General features: G+C 59.0%; 1 protein-coding gene across 2 annotated transcripts in view; it reads left to right on the top strand.

Annotated features, from left to right (window-relative positions):
• The window catches only part of MLPH (melanophilin), a 45,594-nt gene extending 28,357 nt beyond the window's left edge, over positions 1-17,237 (top strand). For both annotated transcript variants that reach the window (XM_058700125.1, XM_058700131.1), the window contains 7 exons: positions 3,700-3,885; positions 4,153-4,308; positions 5,733-5,825; positions 6,364-6,441; positions 7,987-8,044; positions 10,064-10,164; positions 12,805-17,237. In XM_058700125.1, the coding sequence (XP_058556108.1) occupies positions 3,700-3,885; positions 4,153-4,308; positions 5,733-5,825; positions 6,364-6,441; positions 7,987-8,044; positions 10,064-10,164; positions 12,805-12,831 (699 nt within the window). In that variant the 3' untranslated portion in view covers positions 12,832-17,237. The remainder of the gene's footprint in view (positions 1-3,699; positions 3,886-4,152; positions 4,309-5,732; positions 5,826-6,363; positions 6,442-7,986; positions 8,045-10,063; positions 10,165-12,804) is intronic.
• The last annotated feature ends 808 nt before the right edge of the window (positions 17,238-18,045 follow it).

The following is an 18,045-nucleotide window of genomic DNA, read 5'->3' as shown; positions in this document are numbered from 1 at the left end:
CTGGGGATGGAGAACTCCGGACTGTAGCTCAGCCCAGGCCGGTCTCAGGCACATTTGCAGGAGCCAGGATAAGTGCTGGTTCAGCCTCCCGTGCACCATGATGCATGGCACGGAGCTCCTCCTGGGACCCTCCCCCAGGGAGGTTTGAGGGGTCGGGGATGCCTCCGGCGAGCTTCCCTTCCGGGCACCCACGGGCTGAGCTCCGGGCCGCCAGGTGGAAGACTGAGCAGATGTTGAGCGTGTTCAGAAAAGGCTGGAAGAGGACGGTGCAGGACAGTTGCGGGCGCTGCAATTCAAGTAGCAGGTGGTAGGGGCGGGCGAGGGGCCCGAGCTGGGAGGGGCTGCTCCGCAGGGGACTTGGGCCTTCCCCGGCCCCTCACCCCTTCCGGGCACCCGGACGACCCAGGAGGAGCCTGACTCACAGCCACGGGCTCCACGGCGGGCTGAGTCCCGGCCGTGGGTAGACCAGCGCTGCCCAGGACCATCGCTGACGGATGGAGCTGCCCGGCAGGGCCCGGGCTTCGCTGAACCCACTGTCCCCAGGCTCCCCAGGCTCGGCTGATGTAGGAAAGGTCAGGGTTTCCTCTAACCTCCATCCTCTCGCTGCCGAGCCCCAGGACACGATCTGCCGAAAACAGCGGCAGACTTGGAGAAGGGGTCCTGTCTTGCATGGGTTTTGAGGAACCACTGTATGTTTTTTGTTGTAAAATTGATGGGGCTAAAAAACGTCAGCAGGACAGAAACATGGTGTCTTTGAACTCAGCCTCTCCAGAGTCACAGCTGACTCCCCTTCCTGGGATGTCACCCAGAACTGTCCTACAAGCATGGGCTGGAAGCTCTCCTGTGCCCACCTTCCATCTCTGGAAGCAGTGCAACCCCCGCCCCCCCACCTTCTGCCCTGAGCTAGGCAGGGTGTGAAAGGCCCTGAGAAGGTCTGTAGTGAAAAGCCACCTACCATTCTGCACCCAGAGTGGCCCACACTTCTTGGAGCCTGAACCCCCTTTTACGGAATAGCAAGGAAAACACTGGCTCAAGGAAGTGACCTTTGACCAGACCGAGGCTTGGCCCCGGGAGGGCCGGGGGGGATGGTGGTGGAGGGGGGAGTGAGGCCAGGGCAGGGACCGTCCCGTGTGGCAGGACCACAGCGGGCAGAGGAGCCGGATCAGAAGGCAGTGGGATACAGACTAGAATTGCCTCCTTTCAGTCAGTTTTTAATTTAACGACTGTGGGAACTTGCAGGAACACACACGCGCTGGTCTCTAGCCCTCCCAGGGCCGGCCGTCCTTTGTGCCTCCTCGAATCCTTGAATTATCCCCCATTTCGTTCCTCTAGCTCATCTCTGGAATTTCCTGTCTTCACTTATTTCCACTGACTCCACTTTGAGTGACATCTCCCTTCCCCTGAATCTTCACGTAAAGGCGACCGGCTGCTCACAGAGCTGGTGCAAAGGGCAGGGGGCCCGGCATGTGGGTAAAAGCCTGGGACAGACTCTTTCAGGGGACCGTGTGAGAGCCGCTGCAGGACCCCCTATGCCTGCCTGCCCCCAGAGCATTGTTCCTGAACCCAGACTCACAGACACGCCCTGGGGTGCCCAGAGTCCTTGAGCATGATGCGTCCTGGGGTTCATCGGCATGTCCTGCTCTGGTGCCTGTCTCTGTCCTGTATTCAAGGTCAGGACTTTCTGGATGAGGGATATTCAGGAAAGGCCTTCTGTAAAGAATTGCTCACGCCAAGAGAAGGCCAACATGGGTGTGAAGGGCGCTTCCGTGGGGCTGAGATCCGGAAAGCCGGGAAACCACAGCCCCGGCATGCACCCCCTCCCCTCCCCGTGGTGGGGTGCGAACCCCCACTCCCCAAACCCAGCCTCGAGGCCCCTGATGCTGGACACAGGCTGCAGACTCTGACTCGGTTTCCCCGCAGAAGCCTCACGGGTGCCAAATTGTGGTGGTTCCATTTTAATCCACGGCCTGTGTCTGCGTTGTGTTTATAAATTGCGAATTTCGGTTTTGTTGCCTCCGAGTTGAAAGCACCAGGCGTCCGTGCCGAGCTTTATGTCCGTATGTGTCCACGAAACGTGGTAAGGCTGACAGCTGGAGCCCACACAGGGGCGGAGGCCGCCAGCCAAGCAGCTGCTGCTTTGGGCAGAAAGGACGAGGCCACACCAGCCTCGTGGGGGTCCCTCACGAGTGCCGGAGAAGTGGGCATCCCACAGGGGTTCCGGGAAGGGGCCGGCGGCCGTCCCCACCAGATGGAAGACCAGAGTGGTGTTACAGTTACTGTGTCCACGCTGTCCTGGACGCCTCCTACCTCCTCCCGCCTCGGGAGCCCGGATGCCGCCAGGGCCCTGCTCAGAGCAGCCCTGGGCCCTCAGATCCCGGCCGCGGCCTTCCGGCCTCTCCGTGGCTCCCTGCTGTCCCCCAGCCCCAGATGAGAACTTTCCAACTCGTCTTGGGTGCTTTTCTCTCTTTGCCACTCTGTAGGTGACATTAGACCATGATGGTGTCAGGACTCTTCTTGGGGCGTGTGGTGGCAGGACATGTCCCACGCACGCTGCTCTCGGGGAGACGAGCTGTCTGTGAACACTGCCCCCGCCTCCCCCGTATCGATCGCGCCTCTGGCCACCCAGTGCCACCAGAGGGGGGCTCCGTCACCAGCCGCCACTCAGACTCAGACCGAATCCTAACCGAGACCTTTGCCTTGTGTCACTCACCTTTCCGCTCTTTTCCGGGCAGCTTTGGCTGCTTGGGGCCCGTGGCACTGCCGTGGACACCAAACTAATGACCTGCCCCACAAAGCAAAAGCACCTTCCCGTTCCACAAGTGCCTCTTAAATGTCCCTTTTAAAACCAGGTGAGCCACGGAGGAGATAATGACCAGAAGGACATGGAGGCTGGGCTTGGAGGAAAACCGAAGGATTGATTTTCTCAGGTCCTGGTCTGGGAGCTAAGAGACTCTGGTGACTCAAGAGGCTGGTGACTCAGGGGACGAGGAAGTTGTGTTTTTAGTTGTTTCAGGTGTTAGTGGTCCCTCCTGGCCCGCAGTGACCCTGGCTCTGGCCAGCTGACGACTTTCAGGTCAAGCAACCTGGCGTAATTCATTGGCGCCTTCCTGTGCGGATGGGGAGCGGCGGGGCCGTGTCAGACGCCCTTCAGATGCAGCTTCCTGGTCTTGCTGAATTTGTCACCTCCCCTGCTGTGCTCACCCCCTTACCCTCTCTGCTGGGATCACTCCCAGCTTTCTCTTGGTGTTCCAGAACTTTCTGTGTCAAAATGGGCTTCGTGCTTACCCTTCCCAGCTCACGTCACGGATGGCGGCCTTAGCTGGCCTTCCACTGCTCAGGAATTTGTGCTGTGATGGGTGCCTGGTGAGACTGGACTGTGTCCCCCGGCCACCCCCTCGGCTTGGGGACCTGATTTGGGGCTAGAGGGAAGAAGCGTCCTCCCGTGGTGAAAATGTCCACGAAGGAAAGCTCAATGTCTAATTCACAAATCGTGGGTCTTTGGCGTGGGTGGTGGCAGGATCGCTGGGAGTGCCCTCCTACCCTGACAGCCTGCTTCCTGAGGGCCGGGACTGGCCCCCCAGCACGGGCACTGCGGACAGGCTCTTCTGGAGCGTGGATGGAGACCTCTCCCAGAGCCCTGCCTCTGAGCACGGTGCACACAGGGGACCAACTGAACACAGATCCGCTTGTGCATTTCAGCATCTCACCGGCCACCAGCCCACAGACGCCGACAGAGAAGAAGAGACCCTAAAGAGGAAGCTGGAGGAGATGACCAGCCACATCAGTGACCAGGGGGCCTCGTCCGAGGAGGAGGGGAGCAAGGAGGAAGAGGCAGGACTGAACAGGAAAACCTCCATCGAGGACCTCCCCGGGGCAGCCCCAGAGGTGAGGCCACCCGAGCGCTTGGCAAGACCTGGGCAGAGGTGGGGCCAGGAGTCAAGGGTTTGTAACCAAGCCACTGGCCCACCCCAGGCAGGAAGCCACCCCTCGGTGGGCACTGGGCCCCAGCAAGAGCTGCACGGGGGACCCAGTCCCCGCTGGCCGATCAGCTCTGAGTTCAGGGGAAAAGAGTGTTGTAAGCCTGGGCCCGTCTTGGGGAGAGCCCTGCGGTCTCTCCCGCTGGTGGTCATGTTCCGTGCTCCCCTCTCCTAGGTGCTCGTGGCTGCAGGCCAAACATCCAGACAGCAAACAAGCCCCCGGGGTCCTCAGGAACTCATGCAGCCTGGCAGAACCACGGACCAGGAGCTGCTGGAGCTGGAAGACAGAGTGGCTGTGACGGCCTCCGAGGTTCAGCAGGTGGAGAGTGAGGTAGCCACTAGCCCCAGGGGCGGGCGGCTCCCCAGGAGGAATAGTGGTGGGCCTGAAGGTCTGGCAGCCGTGGACAGTCCACCCAAGCTCCAGAAGAGGAGCTCGGGGGTTTCTGGGGGAATCACCCAGGGCACTACCCTGGCCGCCATCCGGTTTGCCTTAGAGAGAGGCAGGCAGGGTTTTCCGCCCTTAGGAAGATGCTGGAGGAAGGGCTTCCCAGGAGGAGGGGCTTCTCTAGAAGCAGGCTCAGGACAGCCCTGGGGCTCAGGACCAGACTGTCACCCGAGGGACATCCTGTGAGCCTGAGCATGGGGCCAGGGCTTGAGTTGGGTGAGGGTTGTGTCCGTACCATACAAAGGTCGAAGGGCAGAGCCGGGGCCTCCCAGAGACGGCGAGGTGACCGGGCTCGGCTCTGCCCTCCCCCTGGGGGCCTGCAGGGAAGAGAGGGTCTCCCCCTCAGGCTACAAGGGGAGCCAGCACTTCTGCTCATCAGGCCCAGGAGGATGGGGCAAGTCCCCAGAGCTGTGCACATTAGGGGGTCAGGCCAGCCCAAGGACTGTATTCTTTTATTCCTTCTTGCCCGGCAAACAGTTTTCAAACTGAATGTGGCGGGCATTGTGTAGGACACAAAAGACACAGCTGTAACATTCTTAGATGGGGCCTCTGTCTTCATGGAGCTTACGCCTGTAGCAGGTGGGGACAGAGGACAGGCCAATGATGGAGGGACTCAGTTCACGAAGAGAGCCGTGCAGGCAGGAAGTGACGGTAGCCCGGCAGAGCGGTCAGGTGGGCTGCTCAGGAAGGGATGTTACAAGAAGAAGGCAGCGCATACGTGCAAAGGTCCTGAGGTGCTGTCGGACTTGGCATGTTCAGGAATCAGCAGTGAAACCCTGAGCCTGGGGCAGAGGGAGCGAGGGGGCAGGGGTGGGAGGCAGGTCTGAGAGGAGAGCAGATTCCAGAGAGCTGTTGGAGGGATCAGAACAGGGGCAATGGGGCCTTGTTTCTGTTTCCAGGAGTTTCTTCTGGCTGGTGTGAGAGCTGGGGTCGGGGGGTGATTTGAAATGATGCCAGGAAGGCAGACTCTGCCCGACGCCAGCCAAGCCTTTGCCCATAAAATGTAGCCCCGTCCCGTAGGGCTGCGGTGACATGGTCCCTGATCGCTGCTGCTGCTTCCATCCCTGTGGGAGCCAAGCTCCCTGATGTGCCAGAAAAGGTCCAGAGCCCCCCTGCTCCTGCCTGGGGTGACCTACAAGGAACACCAGCCCCCTCCCGATGGCCCCGCAAGATGAATGACAATGGGACCCCAGGAAGCGCCTCTTGAGGGGAGACAACGAAATCAGTGAATCGGCAGCTGCCCTACCCAGGCTGGGACATTGGGTTGGCACATCAGAGTAACGTCCGTGTGCCTGTCCTTTGTCCCCCAGGTTTCTAACATCAAGTCCAAGATTGCCGCCTTGCAGGCTGCCGGGCTCTCGGTGAGACCCTCGGGAAGGCCCCAGCGGAGGTCCAACCTCCCGGTGAGTGCGGGGGGCCAGAGCCCGCAGGTCTGTGCCCAGCTGGGTGTGACGGGAGCAGACGGCTGGGGAAGGCAGGGCAGGTCTGGGGCCAACGGCCTCCTCCCCAGATTCCAGCTGGGGTCTCCAGGCGGGTCACAGCAGTGGGGAAACCTGGCAGGCCACCGGAGGATGGTCCGGGGAGGGCCCTAGGTCCCACTGCAGGGAAGATCAGGACGCCCGGTGCACCTGAACTTCAGATAAAGGACACATCATTTTCTAGTGTAAGTACATCCCGTGCAATATTTGAAACATTCTTATAAACAAACATTATTCGACATTTGTCTGAAATTCAAAGCTAACCAGCCACTCTGTGTTTTACTTTGGCAGGGTGCAGGGGTAGTGCAGGGGGATGTGTGTAGGGGGGGGGTGGTTTGCTGACAGGCCAAGTGTTTACAGAGAACAGGCATCCTGTCCTTCGGTCCCTCCGGCCTCCAGCCCTCCTGTGACAGGGGTCAGATAAGCAGTAATCAGGTACAGGCCTCTTCCTCGTCCTCCACAGATATTTCTTCCCCGACTCGTTGGGAGATTGGGCCAGACTCCTAAGGATCCAAACGCAGAGCCTTCGGATGAGGTCAAGGTATGTGTCGTTCCAAGAGTAAGAGGTCGGCACAGCTTTTTCCAGAAGGTTCCAGGGAGTGGTGGGGCTGAGCCACACAGAGCTTGATTTCTCGGCCGGCCCCTCAGGGTGGCTTCCTCAGAGGCTCGTGCTGAGACAGGGTGAGCGTTGACGTGTTTGTTGGGGAAACCCAGGAACACCCAGCTGGGGCGCGGGAAGGTGGGACAGAGAGGGAAACACAAAGGAAACCTCCCACGGTGGCAGACCCCACGCAAGGGGTCCTCAGCTCGGAGTAACGCAGCACAGTCTCCTGTGCAGGGCTCATCCGTCATGGACGACATCCATTCTGGGCTCTTCTCCCAGGCCCCGCACAGGCCGGTGGGTTCCAGCGGCCTGGGGACGGGCCCACATCTAGGGGAGGCAGGTGCCAACTCAGCGGCGGGAGCAGCAGAAGCCCATGTGTGTGTGTGTGTGTGTGTGTGTGTGTGTGCGCAGTGGCCCAGGGACCAGGACCGTGGGCGACGATGGCACTGTTAACAGCTGCAGCATGCAGGGGAGGGGCCGGCCTGGGAGGGAGCCAGATCTCCTGGGTGTAGGGGTGCGGGTGCCACCCCCAGTGCCCCAGAAAGTATGGTACTTGCTCCCAGCCCTGCCTGCCGCCCGCTAGGAGCCGTAGGGAACATCCAGTCGCTTCTGTTTATCGTAACGGTGACACCGGGTAGCTTTTCACAGTTGGGAACAGCATTCTTCCCCTCCTTCCAAGTGACGTTTACAAAGCTGGTGAGTAGACACTGGTGTTCACCCTGTCATAGCAATGAGCAAACAGAAGCTCAGGGAGGTTGACATCTATGACTGAGATCATGCAGACCGTAAGTGACGGAGGGGGTCTCAGCCCAGGCCTCCCGGCCCTGACCTCCCTCCCTCTTCTTGGATCCTTCCTGATCTGCCCAGGGAAGCCCGGCCCCGAAGGCCCCTGCAGTGGGTCTCCAGGGGCAGCCCACGGAAGGAGCCAGGCAGAATCCCAGGGTGCCAGATTCTAGGGAGATTTCCAGGGGAGCCAGGCCAACTGCTCGTGCCCGAAGGGGGCAAAACGGGGAGTGGACGATCCCCCGGCAGAGAGGCAGTCAACAGGAAGGTGGGACAGAAGGGAAGGTGTGGGGGCCCCCAGCCGTGAGGAACAGTTCATCTTCCAGAGTCCCCGAGAAGGGGCCGCTGGCCCGGTTTCCAGATGAGTCCAGAGAGGACACGCAAGTCGTCCACACCACAGGGGTGGGGGTGGTGCCTGGATGTGAACCCAGGTCTGCGCGGCTGAGACATGTGCCCTCCCTACTGTCCGCCCACAGTTGACAAGCATAAACCTCTCTTTTATACTCTGGCGTTTGGTGCTTTGTGTACTGACACCATGTATTTTAATACGACAGAAGTTCAGATGCTGCCTGAGAACAGGAGACGGCTGACCTGATTCTCTAGAATCTGGAAGAATGATAAAAAGTCCAAATTTGGCTCCCAGTGCGGCTGAGAATTACAGCAATTTCGCGAAGCCCAGAGACTTCTTCTTTCTTCCAGGTGATGACTGCACCCTACCTTCTGAGAAGGAAGTTCAGTAATCCCCCAAAAAGTCAAGGTAAGGGTTAGTGGCTTCCCCGGTCCCCATGGAGGTGAGCTCAGGGCCGTGAAAGTGGCCAGTGGGAGTTCTGCATTTCTGTGTAATCCAGGGGACATGGCATCCCATGTCCCTGTGCCTGGGACACTCCCGGGGCCACTCCGGCCACCGTCGGGGAGCACTCCAGTGGGTTGGTGTTCTGGATAACTGGGATTTGCTGGTTGAGCATGCGGGGCGGGGGGGGGGGGGGGTTGCCCTGTGAATTGCTCTAATGCTGTGCTCAACCCCCCCACCTCCTTATGCAAAGCACAGAACATACCTTAGCTGCCCTTGATGTCTCCATGGTGACTAGGACATCAACTTTGTTCCAGATGGAACAGGATGGAAAGTCTGGCTGCCCCATCCACAGCACGTGGCCAGGCTCTCGGGGAATCATATACTCGTCCGTTGCTCCCCTCGCCGCCTGAGTGCAGGTCACCAGAAGAAAGCGACCGCCTCCCCCCGTCAGGGTCCAGTCCCTCCACTGCCATTTGAGTCCCTTCGCCACCGTGGCATCCCCTGTTGTCCCTGCATCTGAGCTCTGTCCTCACCACCCCATCATTACAGCCCTGTCATAGCCATGGTCCCAGCCCAAGCTCTCTTTCCACTCCTGCTCTGCTCCGGAACAATCATTGGCTCCCACCTGCCCACAGAATGGGTGGGATTACTTAGCACAGGCTTCCAGACCCTCACTGCCTGTCCCACACGGGAGCCCTGGGAACGCTTTCCTCCACACTGGACAACACACACCTCACAGCCACACGTGGGGTTCAGAGCGCCCAGTGCAAACACATGCCTCCGTGCCTTTGCCTGGGCCAGGCTTTCTGCCTGGGGCGCTCTCTTCCTTCCCCACCCACCTCCGCCTTCAAAGCCCTTCCAGGCCAAGCGCAGTGCCTCCTCCCAGGGCGTTCTCCTCCACCTCCTTGGGCACGACTTTGAGCATCCGTGTTTGCACCCAGCTCACCTCTGTGCCGGCCCCCTCCTTCCGCCCCAGAGCTCCCCAGACACAGGCAGGTCAGTCCAGAGACACGGTGGGTCCCGAGGTCCTTTGAGGCGAATCCCCGACTCAGAGCCACCGGCCACGTGACGGACTTTGCCAGAGACACCACCTGCCATGGGGCCAGCGGGAGGTTCCGGGGTGCGCTGACGCTGGGGGCGCTCCCAGCAGGTCTCAAGGCTACAACCCAAGTGGAGGCCCACGTTTCCAGCAGGGGCACGAGCGATGAGCCCCTTGTCGGTCAGAGGCCTCTCACCAGTCCCAGCCCAGGGCACCTCGCCGCCGGGCCCCCTAAAGCCGACGGGCATTTTAGGGTCTAAACGGCACAGGCGAGGCTGCTCGCCTGCCACCGCGGCCAGCCCCGGCGGGGGGCTTCTCGCCGTCTGCCAGAGGGCCACCCCCACGCGGGCCGCAGGTCCCCACGCCCGCAGTGACAGATGGGAAGGCCATGTGTGGCAAAGCCAGGCCACACGCCCTCTGCCCAGCACGGAACCATGGACGGGTTAGCCAGCCCCCTGCCAACGAACAAGCCACCACCCAGAACCCTTTGCAGCATCTGCCGATTTCCCTGGTGTGAACACCTCCCCCGGGGCTGATCTCAAGCTGCCGCCTCGATGTCCCGGAACTCGGGGCTGGGAAGAGGGGATGTGCCCCCCACACCCCCGAGGAACAGGTGCAGTGTGCCAGGCGGGGCCCACGCCACACCTGCCAGAGAGGAAGGGGGGCTGCCTGCCCACCCCTGGGCTCTGCTCGCTTGTGGCCATGCACGCAAACAGTTCACTAGGGTGTGACCCCAAATGCCTCGCTCTGAGGGGCGGGGTCCTGAGACCCCCGCAGCCCGTGTCACATCACGGAACTAAAGGAGAGGCAGTGGCAGTCTCTGGAGCCCTGGTGAGGTGGGGCTTTAGTGCTCCAAGGCAAGGGAGAAAGAATCGGACTGAATTGTTGCACACCTGCTGTTGTTCACTTGCACACCTGCTGACGTGCCTCTGTTTCCCCTAAAGATAAGGCTGGCGACTCCTTTGACCGGCAGTCAGCGTACCGCGGATCCCTGACGCAGAGAAACCCCAACAGCAGGAAGGGAGTGGCCAACCACAGCTTCGCAGTAAGCTTTGACCTTGCTTCCTGAGGCCTGTCAGATTTACAGATTGACGTTAAGACCGCGGAGCAAAGAAAATAGGGATAAACTGACAAGTGCAGTAAAACCAGCAAAAATTTAAAGGAAAGTTGAACACGGTTTCTTAAAGGTACCAGAATACACCAATGATAAGGGTCTCTGCCTACCCAGGGATGGGTCTCAGCTCGGGGAAGGGGACCATCCATGGAGAAAGGACACTCAGGGGAGGGGACCGTCCATGAGACATTGAGGACACTCAGAGGAGGGGACCATCCACAAGACAGTGAGGATAGTCGGGGAAGGGGACCGTCCACGAGACAGGACCCTCGGGGGAGGGGGAGGGGACCATCCACGAGACAGGACACTCAGGCGAGGGGACCATCCACGAGACAGGACACTCAGGGGAGGGGACCATCCACAAGACAGGACACTCGGAGGAGGGGACCATCCACGAGACAGGACACTCGGGGGAAGGGACCCTCCACGAGACAGGACACTGGGGGGAGGGGACCCTCCACGAGACAGGACACTCGGGGGAGGGGACCCTCCACGAGACAGGACACTGGGGGGAGGGGACCCTCCACGAGACAGGACACTCAGGGGAGGGGCCCCTCCATGAGACATGACACTTGGGGGAGGGGGAGAGGACCATCCACGAGACAGGACACTCAGGGGAGGGGACCCTCCACAAGACAGGACACTCGGGGGAGGGGGAGGGGATCCTCCACGAAACAGGACACTCGGGGGAAGGGAGTGTCCAGGAGACAGTGAGAACACCGTCCTCATAGCCCCACCGGCTTACCGGTGCTGTAAAGGTCATTCAGCAAACCGCATGTACAGATGCTGGGTCAGGCTGTCCCCAGGTCTGTGGGAGAGGTCAAGGCGACCCCAGCGGCACGTCGCAAACATGGCACTGTCACAGCTCAGAAAAGCTGATCTCTTGGGACCTCAAGGCCACGCCCACGTCCTGGGGATGGACGTGATGAGTGGGTGCCAGTGGTCACAGTCAAGGCCCAGATGGCTCTACACCCCCACCTCCCACCGGTGACTTATTCTCTCCATGGACTCCAGCTTTTAAAAAGGATTTCAAAGCCTCTCGTGATAGCGATACCCCAATACAGGGATAAGGCTGTCCCTAACTGTGTGAGCCTCGTGCTGGCAGACGGGGATGGGGGCGATATGGCCGTCATTAAGCCGCACCGACAGGGGGACGGAGCCGTGTGTAGGGACAATGACAAAGAACGGAGGCGCCCCGCGGGCCCCACCTTCACCAGAAGGAGGCATCGGGACTGTGGCTGGAGCATGGCCGTCCCCGACGGAGGGCTGATAACCATTAATAAGAAACTTGCCAACAGGGATTGAAAACCTAAATGCTTTCAAATTAGAATATACCTCCCTGTATTTCCGAGCCTTAAGTTTTCAGATACTTTCCGTCCACTCACCCCCTTTGATGAGAGGCCAGTGCCACTGACCCAGCTTCAGAGCTGGGGAAACAGAGGTAGACAAGTTGTGTAAAAACCCCCAAGGGGATTGACTACATGTTCATGTGTCTTGTGTACACTCTGTGTGTGCACGCTCGTGTGTCTTATGTGCACACTCGTGTGTCTGTGCGTGTGCACACGCTCGTATGTCTTGTGTGCACACTGATGTGTCTGCGTGTGCGTGCTTGTGTGTCTTGTGTGCACGCCGGCATGTCTGTGTGTGTGTACACGCTCGTGTGTCTTGTGTGCACGCTCATGTGTGTGCATATGTGCGTGCTCGTGTGTGCATGTGTGTGCTCATATGTGTGCACGCTCGTGTGTCTGTGCATGCTCATATGTCTGTGCATGTGTGTGTGCTCGTGTGCCTGTGTGTGTGCACACTAGTGTGTCTGCATGTGTGCCGCGCGGGTGTGTGCATGTTCATGTGTCTACGTGTGTGCATGCTCGCGTGTCACGCTTGTGTGTCTGTGCACATGTGCGCTCATATGCCTGTGTATGCACACTTGTATGTCTGTGCTTGTATGTCTTAGGTGCACACTCATGTGTCTGTGTGTATGCACACTGGCATGCCTGTGCATGTGCACACGCTCATGTGTCTTGTGTGCGCGTTGATGTGTCTGTGCGTGTGCGTGCTTGTGTGTCTTGTGTGCATGCCAGTGTGTCTGTGCATGTGTACACGCTCATGTGTGCATGCTCCTGTGTGTGCATATGTGCGTGCTTGTGTGTCTGTGTATATGTGTGCTCGTATGTCTGCATGTGTGTGTGCTCATGTGCCTGTGTGTGCACACTAGTGTGTCTGTGCACATGTGCCGCGCGTGTGTGTGCATGTTCATGTGTCTACGTGTGTGCATGCTCGTGTGTGCACGCTTGTGTCTGTGCATGATCATACGTCTGTATCTGTGTGCACGCTCATGTGTATTGTGTGTGTGTACCCTCGTGTGTCTGCATGAGTGCACTCCTCTGCACGTCTGCGCATGCTTATGCATCTGTGCGTGTGTACGTGCTCATATGTCTGTGCACGTGTGCCCACGCTTGTGTGCTTGTGTGTGCTCTCGTGTGTGTGCACGTGTGTGCATGCCTGTGCGCACATGTCTGTGTGTACACCCAGCTGTGCACAGCCACGCCTACACGTATTTGTGCTTCACAGAAACCCGTGATGACCCAGCGGCCCTGAAGGGGGGTTGTCAGAAGAGGACGGAGCGACCCCGGAGCCCCGGCTTTCCCTCCACCTCAGCCGTCACGTTCCTCCGCCTGCCGTGTACTTTGTGCTGCGCTCAGTCCAGCGGAGAGACGCGACGGAACAGCGTCCATAATGGAACCCCACCTGCGAGGGGACTGCCGTCGTCAGACCTTCAGCTATTCGCCCACGTTCCCTGACGCCCTCCGACACCACCCCTGCCGGCCTGCTCTGATCCGTGAGAAACATCTAAGCTGACACTCTTTCCTTTAGGACCGCGTTCAACTTTTTGAAGGACACAAAGTAGAACGTTCTCAGTGTCATCTTCCAGCCCTTTCCCTGCTGGCTGGGACAGTAAAGGGCTGGCTCCGTGTAGCACCTGCTATGTGTGTGCCCCACACCGTACCGGAGCACGAGCAGGTGTGTGTGTGCGGGTGTGTGTGCGCGCGTGCGCAGTCAGACAAGGAAATTGGGCGTCAAGGCAAGTGACTGAACTCGTGGCCAGCTGACAGAGAGGGATTGATCCCCGCCCCCCGCCCCTCACACCTATTCTGCAAGTTCATCTGTGGCTCACAGACCAGGAGAAATTCCGCTGGGGTCAAGGGCAGAGCAAGCACGTGGTAGCTGGTGAGCATCTGATCGATGTCCAAGTGCAGGTACAGAGGACCTGCTGGAGAGGTGGACGCTGGGGCTCTAGACAGGCAGGACGGCGGGTTCCAGCCGGCACTGCCACTCCTGCGCTGGCATCCAGTGGGACAGGGGAGCAGGACCGCTTAGTGATGCCTGCTGCCCACCTGTCGTCAGTCTTGTAGGTGAGCTCCAAGTGCTCCTCCACCAGGACAGCCTGGGACTCGGGCTTACTTCTGGGCATCTGTGTGGCTTATCCAGCTTTAAGGGGAGCCCACTGGGACCCTCAGGGCTGCCTTGGAACATAGTAATGGTGATGGCACACCCCCCCCCCCCAACTGAGCATCATTACATGCTTCCCAGAGACTCTTTACTCCTTGGGTTAAATTTAAGCCCATTTTTTTAGGTTTATTTATTTTGTGAGAAAGAGAGAGAACATGAGTTGGGGAGGGGCAGAGAGAGTGAGAGAGAATCCCAAGCAGGCTCCACGCTGTTATCGCAAGGCCCCACGTGGAGCTCGATCCCACCAACTGTGCGATCGTGACCTGAGCTGACATCCAGAGTTGGACACTTAACCGACCGGGCCACCCAGGCGCCCCGCCTTTAAGCCCATTTTGCAGAAGGGGACACTGAGCCCTGTGTGTGAGGCAGCCTGCCCTGGGAGCTAGAGGCTACCACGTGATGCTTTCTAAGGTGACTTTGGGCCAGCTTGAACTTTTCTCTCTTAAACCTCTCGGGGACGGAAGGGAACGAAAGGCAGGTGGAGAACAGAGGGGAGCGGGCGAGCCTGTCTTCTGACCTGACGGGGGTCAGAGTCCCACCCCCACCCACTGCCATGCGGACTCTGGACCACTAGCTCTGTGTTTCCACTGAGCCCAAAGGCGGCGGCCGCAGAGCTCACGCCGTCCCCAGGCCCGCCCGCGGGTTTCAGAAATCAGTTTGAACGACTGGGCTTCAGGTTATGCTGGGGTCTGTACAAAAGACAGACGTGAGGCCCCTTCTCTGGATGGAAGCTGGTGCAAATACGTAGGTTCTAATTCAGTGCTAAAAACGATTAAAAGCTTCCTACAAATGAAAGGAGATCAATGGTGGGGGGGGGGGGGTAACACCTCTCCTTATCCACAAAGTAAATCAAAGTCAACATGAGTTCCTAGGAGTTAGAGAAGAGACGGTCTGCCGGCCGTGTGTCCCCGAGTGTTCATGTAATAGGGACAACGGGTCCCAGGTACTACTTGTTCCTACCGGAGGGCTTTATTAGCCACGTTCGTTCCCCCACTGCCGACTCGAGCGCCATCAGAGCGAGAGCACGTACTCATTCACTCATTCACTCAGCGGCACCACAGAGGCCCGGTGACCTGTGCTGACCTGGCGGGCGTCCTCCCAGCCCCCAGCACCGGTCCCTCCACCCCTCCAAAGCTCCTCTCCAACCCCCATCAAGCCCCACGGCTCTGCGCACCTGTGGGTTGGAAGTGCAGCCAATTCCACACTGGAGACCAGCCACCCCCTCCTCCAGCTTCTCAGAGTCCCCCTTCCGGCCGAACTTGGCCTCACCGCCCCCAGCCCCTTGCTGTGCCCAGTAATGTCCACCCCAGCCTTCCAGCAGCTCACTCCAGGGCTTGGGGCTGTCTTCTCCTTCACCCTCACATTCTGTCGGGAAAACCTGGCTGTTGGGAATATACCTTTATGCCAAAGACTGCCACTCGGTTCTTTTCCACGACGCCTGGATCTTGTCCCTCATCTCATGACAAATCCGTGTGCTTAGTCTACAGCTTGTCCTGTCGTATCCGTGCTGTCTCTGCTCTCGCTTCCGTGGCCGGTGCTCTGTTACTCTACCGAGACCTTCGTTGTGACTTGTGAACGAACTCGTGTCCCCAGGGAGCCCCAGCTACTCCACGTGCCGTGCGTGGGGGCAGCCAGGAAGTCAGAAGGATGGCCGTGAACCTCGCTACAGGGATCCCCGTGCCTTCCAAACAAGCCCCAGCCTGGGATCCGCCAGGCCTGTCAGTTTGGGGGTTTGGGGGACCCCTGTCCAAGGCAAGCCGGCCCCGCCTCTTTTCTCCAAAGCTCCTCCTTCCTCAGGTCGCCTGCCCTGCCTCTAGGCCTCGGTCCACAAACCTGGCCACGCCCACCTGCCACCTTATTGTCTGTCGCTTTTGTGCTGCAAAAACAGAGTTGAGTGTATACCATCCGACCCTTCACGGGAAGGACTCACGAGGCCTTCTGGGTCTCCCAAGTCTCCCTCTGCCCTTCTCTCACGAGGACGCTTGCCCTTGGATTTAGGACCCAGCTCGATTATCCAGGGTAATCTCATCTGGAGATCTTTACCCTAAATACATGTGCAAGGACCCGTTTTCCAAATAGGGTCACATCCACAGGTTCTAGGAGTTAGGATAGGAGTCTGGGGAGCCACCATTCAGCCCACTGTAGCTAAATTATAATCATGCTGACAGAGATCAATGGAACACCCCCCCCTCCCCCGGCCAGACCCTAAGAGAAAGCACGGGGAAAGCAGAAGGTCACGGCACATGCTCCCGTGAACGGCCTCCTCCCAGCCTCCCAGGGAGCCCTGGGCTCAGGCACACGCTTCACTTCCGAGAGCGACCGGGAGCATGGACAACAGGCGTCCTCCCCGTCCCATCCACTGGCTTTGCCACACGCTCCCCCTTGTCCTCTGCGCCCCCATCCTCATAGAATCCCCCCCCCATGACTGTTCTCACGTCACCCAGCAGCAGGACACTTGGCACTCACTGCCCCACTCAAGGCCAGAGGACCCACTCTGTGCAAGTAAACCTCCTGTCCCACCAGTTCAGGGAAGGGGGACTGGGAGGGGGTAGACAGTGCATTGAGTGCATCGAGTGGCCACAGCCCAGCCTGCCCAGACGTGGTAGAAAAGCTTCAGGAACAATGGCTGTGCGTGTGACCTCACTGAGCAGTGACCTGGGGGCTCGGACACAAGCAGGCCCACGCCCGTGGAGTCCACGGCAGCCGGCACAGCACCCGGGAACGGCCACGGAGCCACCAGACTGCCGGTTTCCAGGAGACTCCCAGGCACGACTGACCGTCCCCCCCCCAAGAGGCAGTGGCATGTGGACAGCCTGAGTAGGACCAGCGTTCCCCACGCGGAGAGAGGGGAGGCTCCCTGTGGCTGTCACCACGGTTAAAATTTCAAAGTGCCCCCGAACTGCCCACTCCATGCTGGCCTTTCCAGGGGTAACGCTGTGGCTCATTCTAGACAGAGCCCCGAGGCCGCAGCCCGGCTTGGGGGCAGGGCTTCCCTGGGAGCCAAACGGGCGGCAGAGACGAGAGTCAGCTGTGTCCCCAAGGGCTGACCAAGGGAAGCGCTTCCTGCCCCCTCGCAGTGGGACTCTCCCCAGACTGGTGTCGAATCCACAGAGCTCGCTGGGTGCCCACGCCGACAGCTGAGTGCTGGCTCCCCGTGGCAGCAAATAAGAGGTGGTCATTTTCATATAATAAATTCCATTCTTTGAAAGAGCTTTCCCGAGTCCCTTTTCTAGCAGACGGTCATTCCAGAAGCACCTTTCCTGGAAGCTGATTACGGGGAGGTGGGCGACCAGGGACCCTGGTGTTCAGCCAAGAGCGAGAGGAGTCCGTGGTTTCATTACAAGTCCAAGTGGGTATTAGAGCTAGCATTGAAAACATCTCTCCGGGGGCGCTCAGTCGGTAGAGCATGTGACTCTTGATCTCGGGGCCATGAGTTCAAGCCCCAAGCTGGGCATGAAGCCTACTCAAATAAAAAAGTAAAATATTTCTCCAGAGTTTTATTCTCCAACAGTCTTCTTTATCAGAGAAAAGAAAAGAAGCATCATGAGGAGCTGAATGTGCAGATCTTGGTTTATTTTCTTTTTAATGTTTATTTTTGAGAGAGAGAGAGAGAGAGAGAGACAGAGTATGAGTTGGGGAGGGGCAGAGAGAGAGGGAGACACAGAACCCGAAACAGGCTCCAGGCTCCGAGCTGTCGGCACAGAGCCCGACTCAGGCTCGAACTCACAAACTGCGAGATCACGACCTGAGCCGAAGTCGGACGCTCGACCGACTGAGCCACCCAGGTGCCCTGGATCCTTCATGGTTTAAAGTGAGCTTAGAATAGGCAGCATGAGGCCCTCTGCTCAGATCACCTAGCGCCCAACACATGGCGGTCCAGGCCCAGATAGCCACTTACGCTCAGTTCCTGCCAGATGCCCGGCAAAGGGTATGACTTTCCAGGCGATTGCCCCAGCGCATCGACCCAAGCCACCCCAGGTCAGTGGTCTTCCACGGCGGTGCTCTAGCCAGCAGCGATTTCTGTAAGTCTCAGCAGCACTGTGCAGAAGAAGCCGCTTCACCGGGGGCCGGAGACCCACCCCGAAGGCACAAGAGGATCCCTGTGCGCTTGGCTTCTGGTCCCCAGGCACTCCACAGCCTGCACGCGAGCTGGCCGAGTGACTTCTAAGCGTGCTCATGAGGCCTGTGGCACCAAAATTGTTTTTGCACAGAATTATTATTAGAATTATTACTAATAATTATTAGCAGTACAACTATCTTTGTCTTTTGTCGGGAAGAAAACAGAAAACGCGGAAAAGCTAA

The sequence above is a fragment of the Neofelis nebulosa genome, chromosome 2, assembly GCF_028018385.1.
Source record: "Neofelis nebulosa isolate mNeoNeb1 chromosome 2, mNeoNeb1.pri, whole genome shotgun sequence".
Classification (NCBI taxonomy): domain Eukaryota; kingdom Metazoa; phylum Chordata; class Mammalia; order Carnivora; family Felidae; genus Neofelis; species Neofelis nebulosa.
The sequence above is the reverse complement of the archived record's forward strand: the minus strand, read 5'-3'. Positions and strand labels throughout refer to the sequence as shown.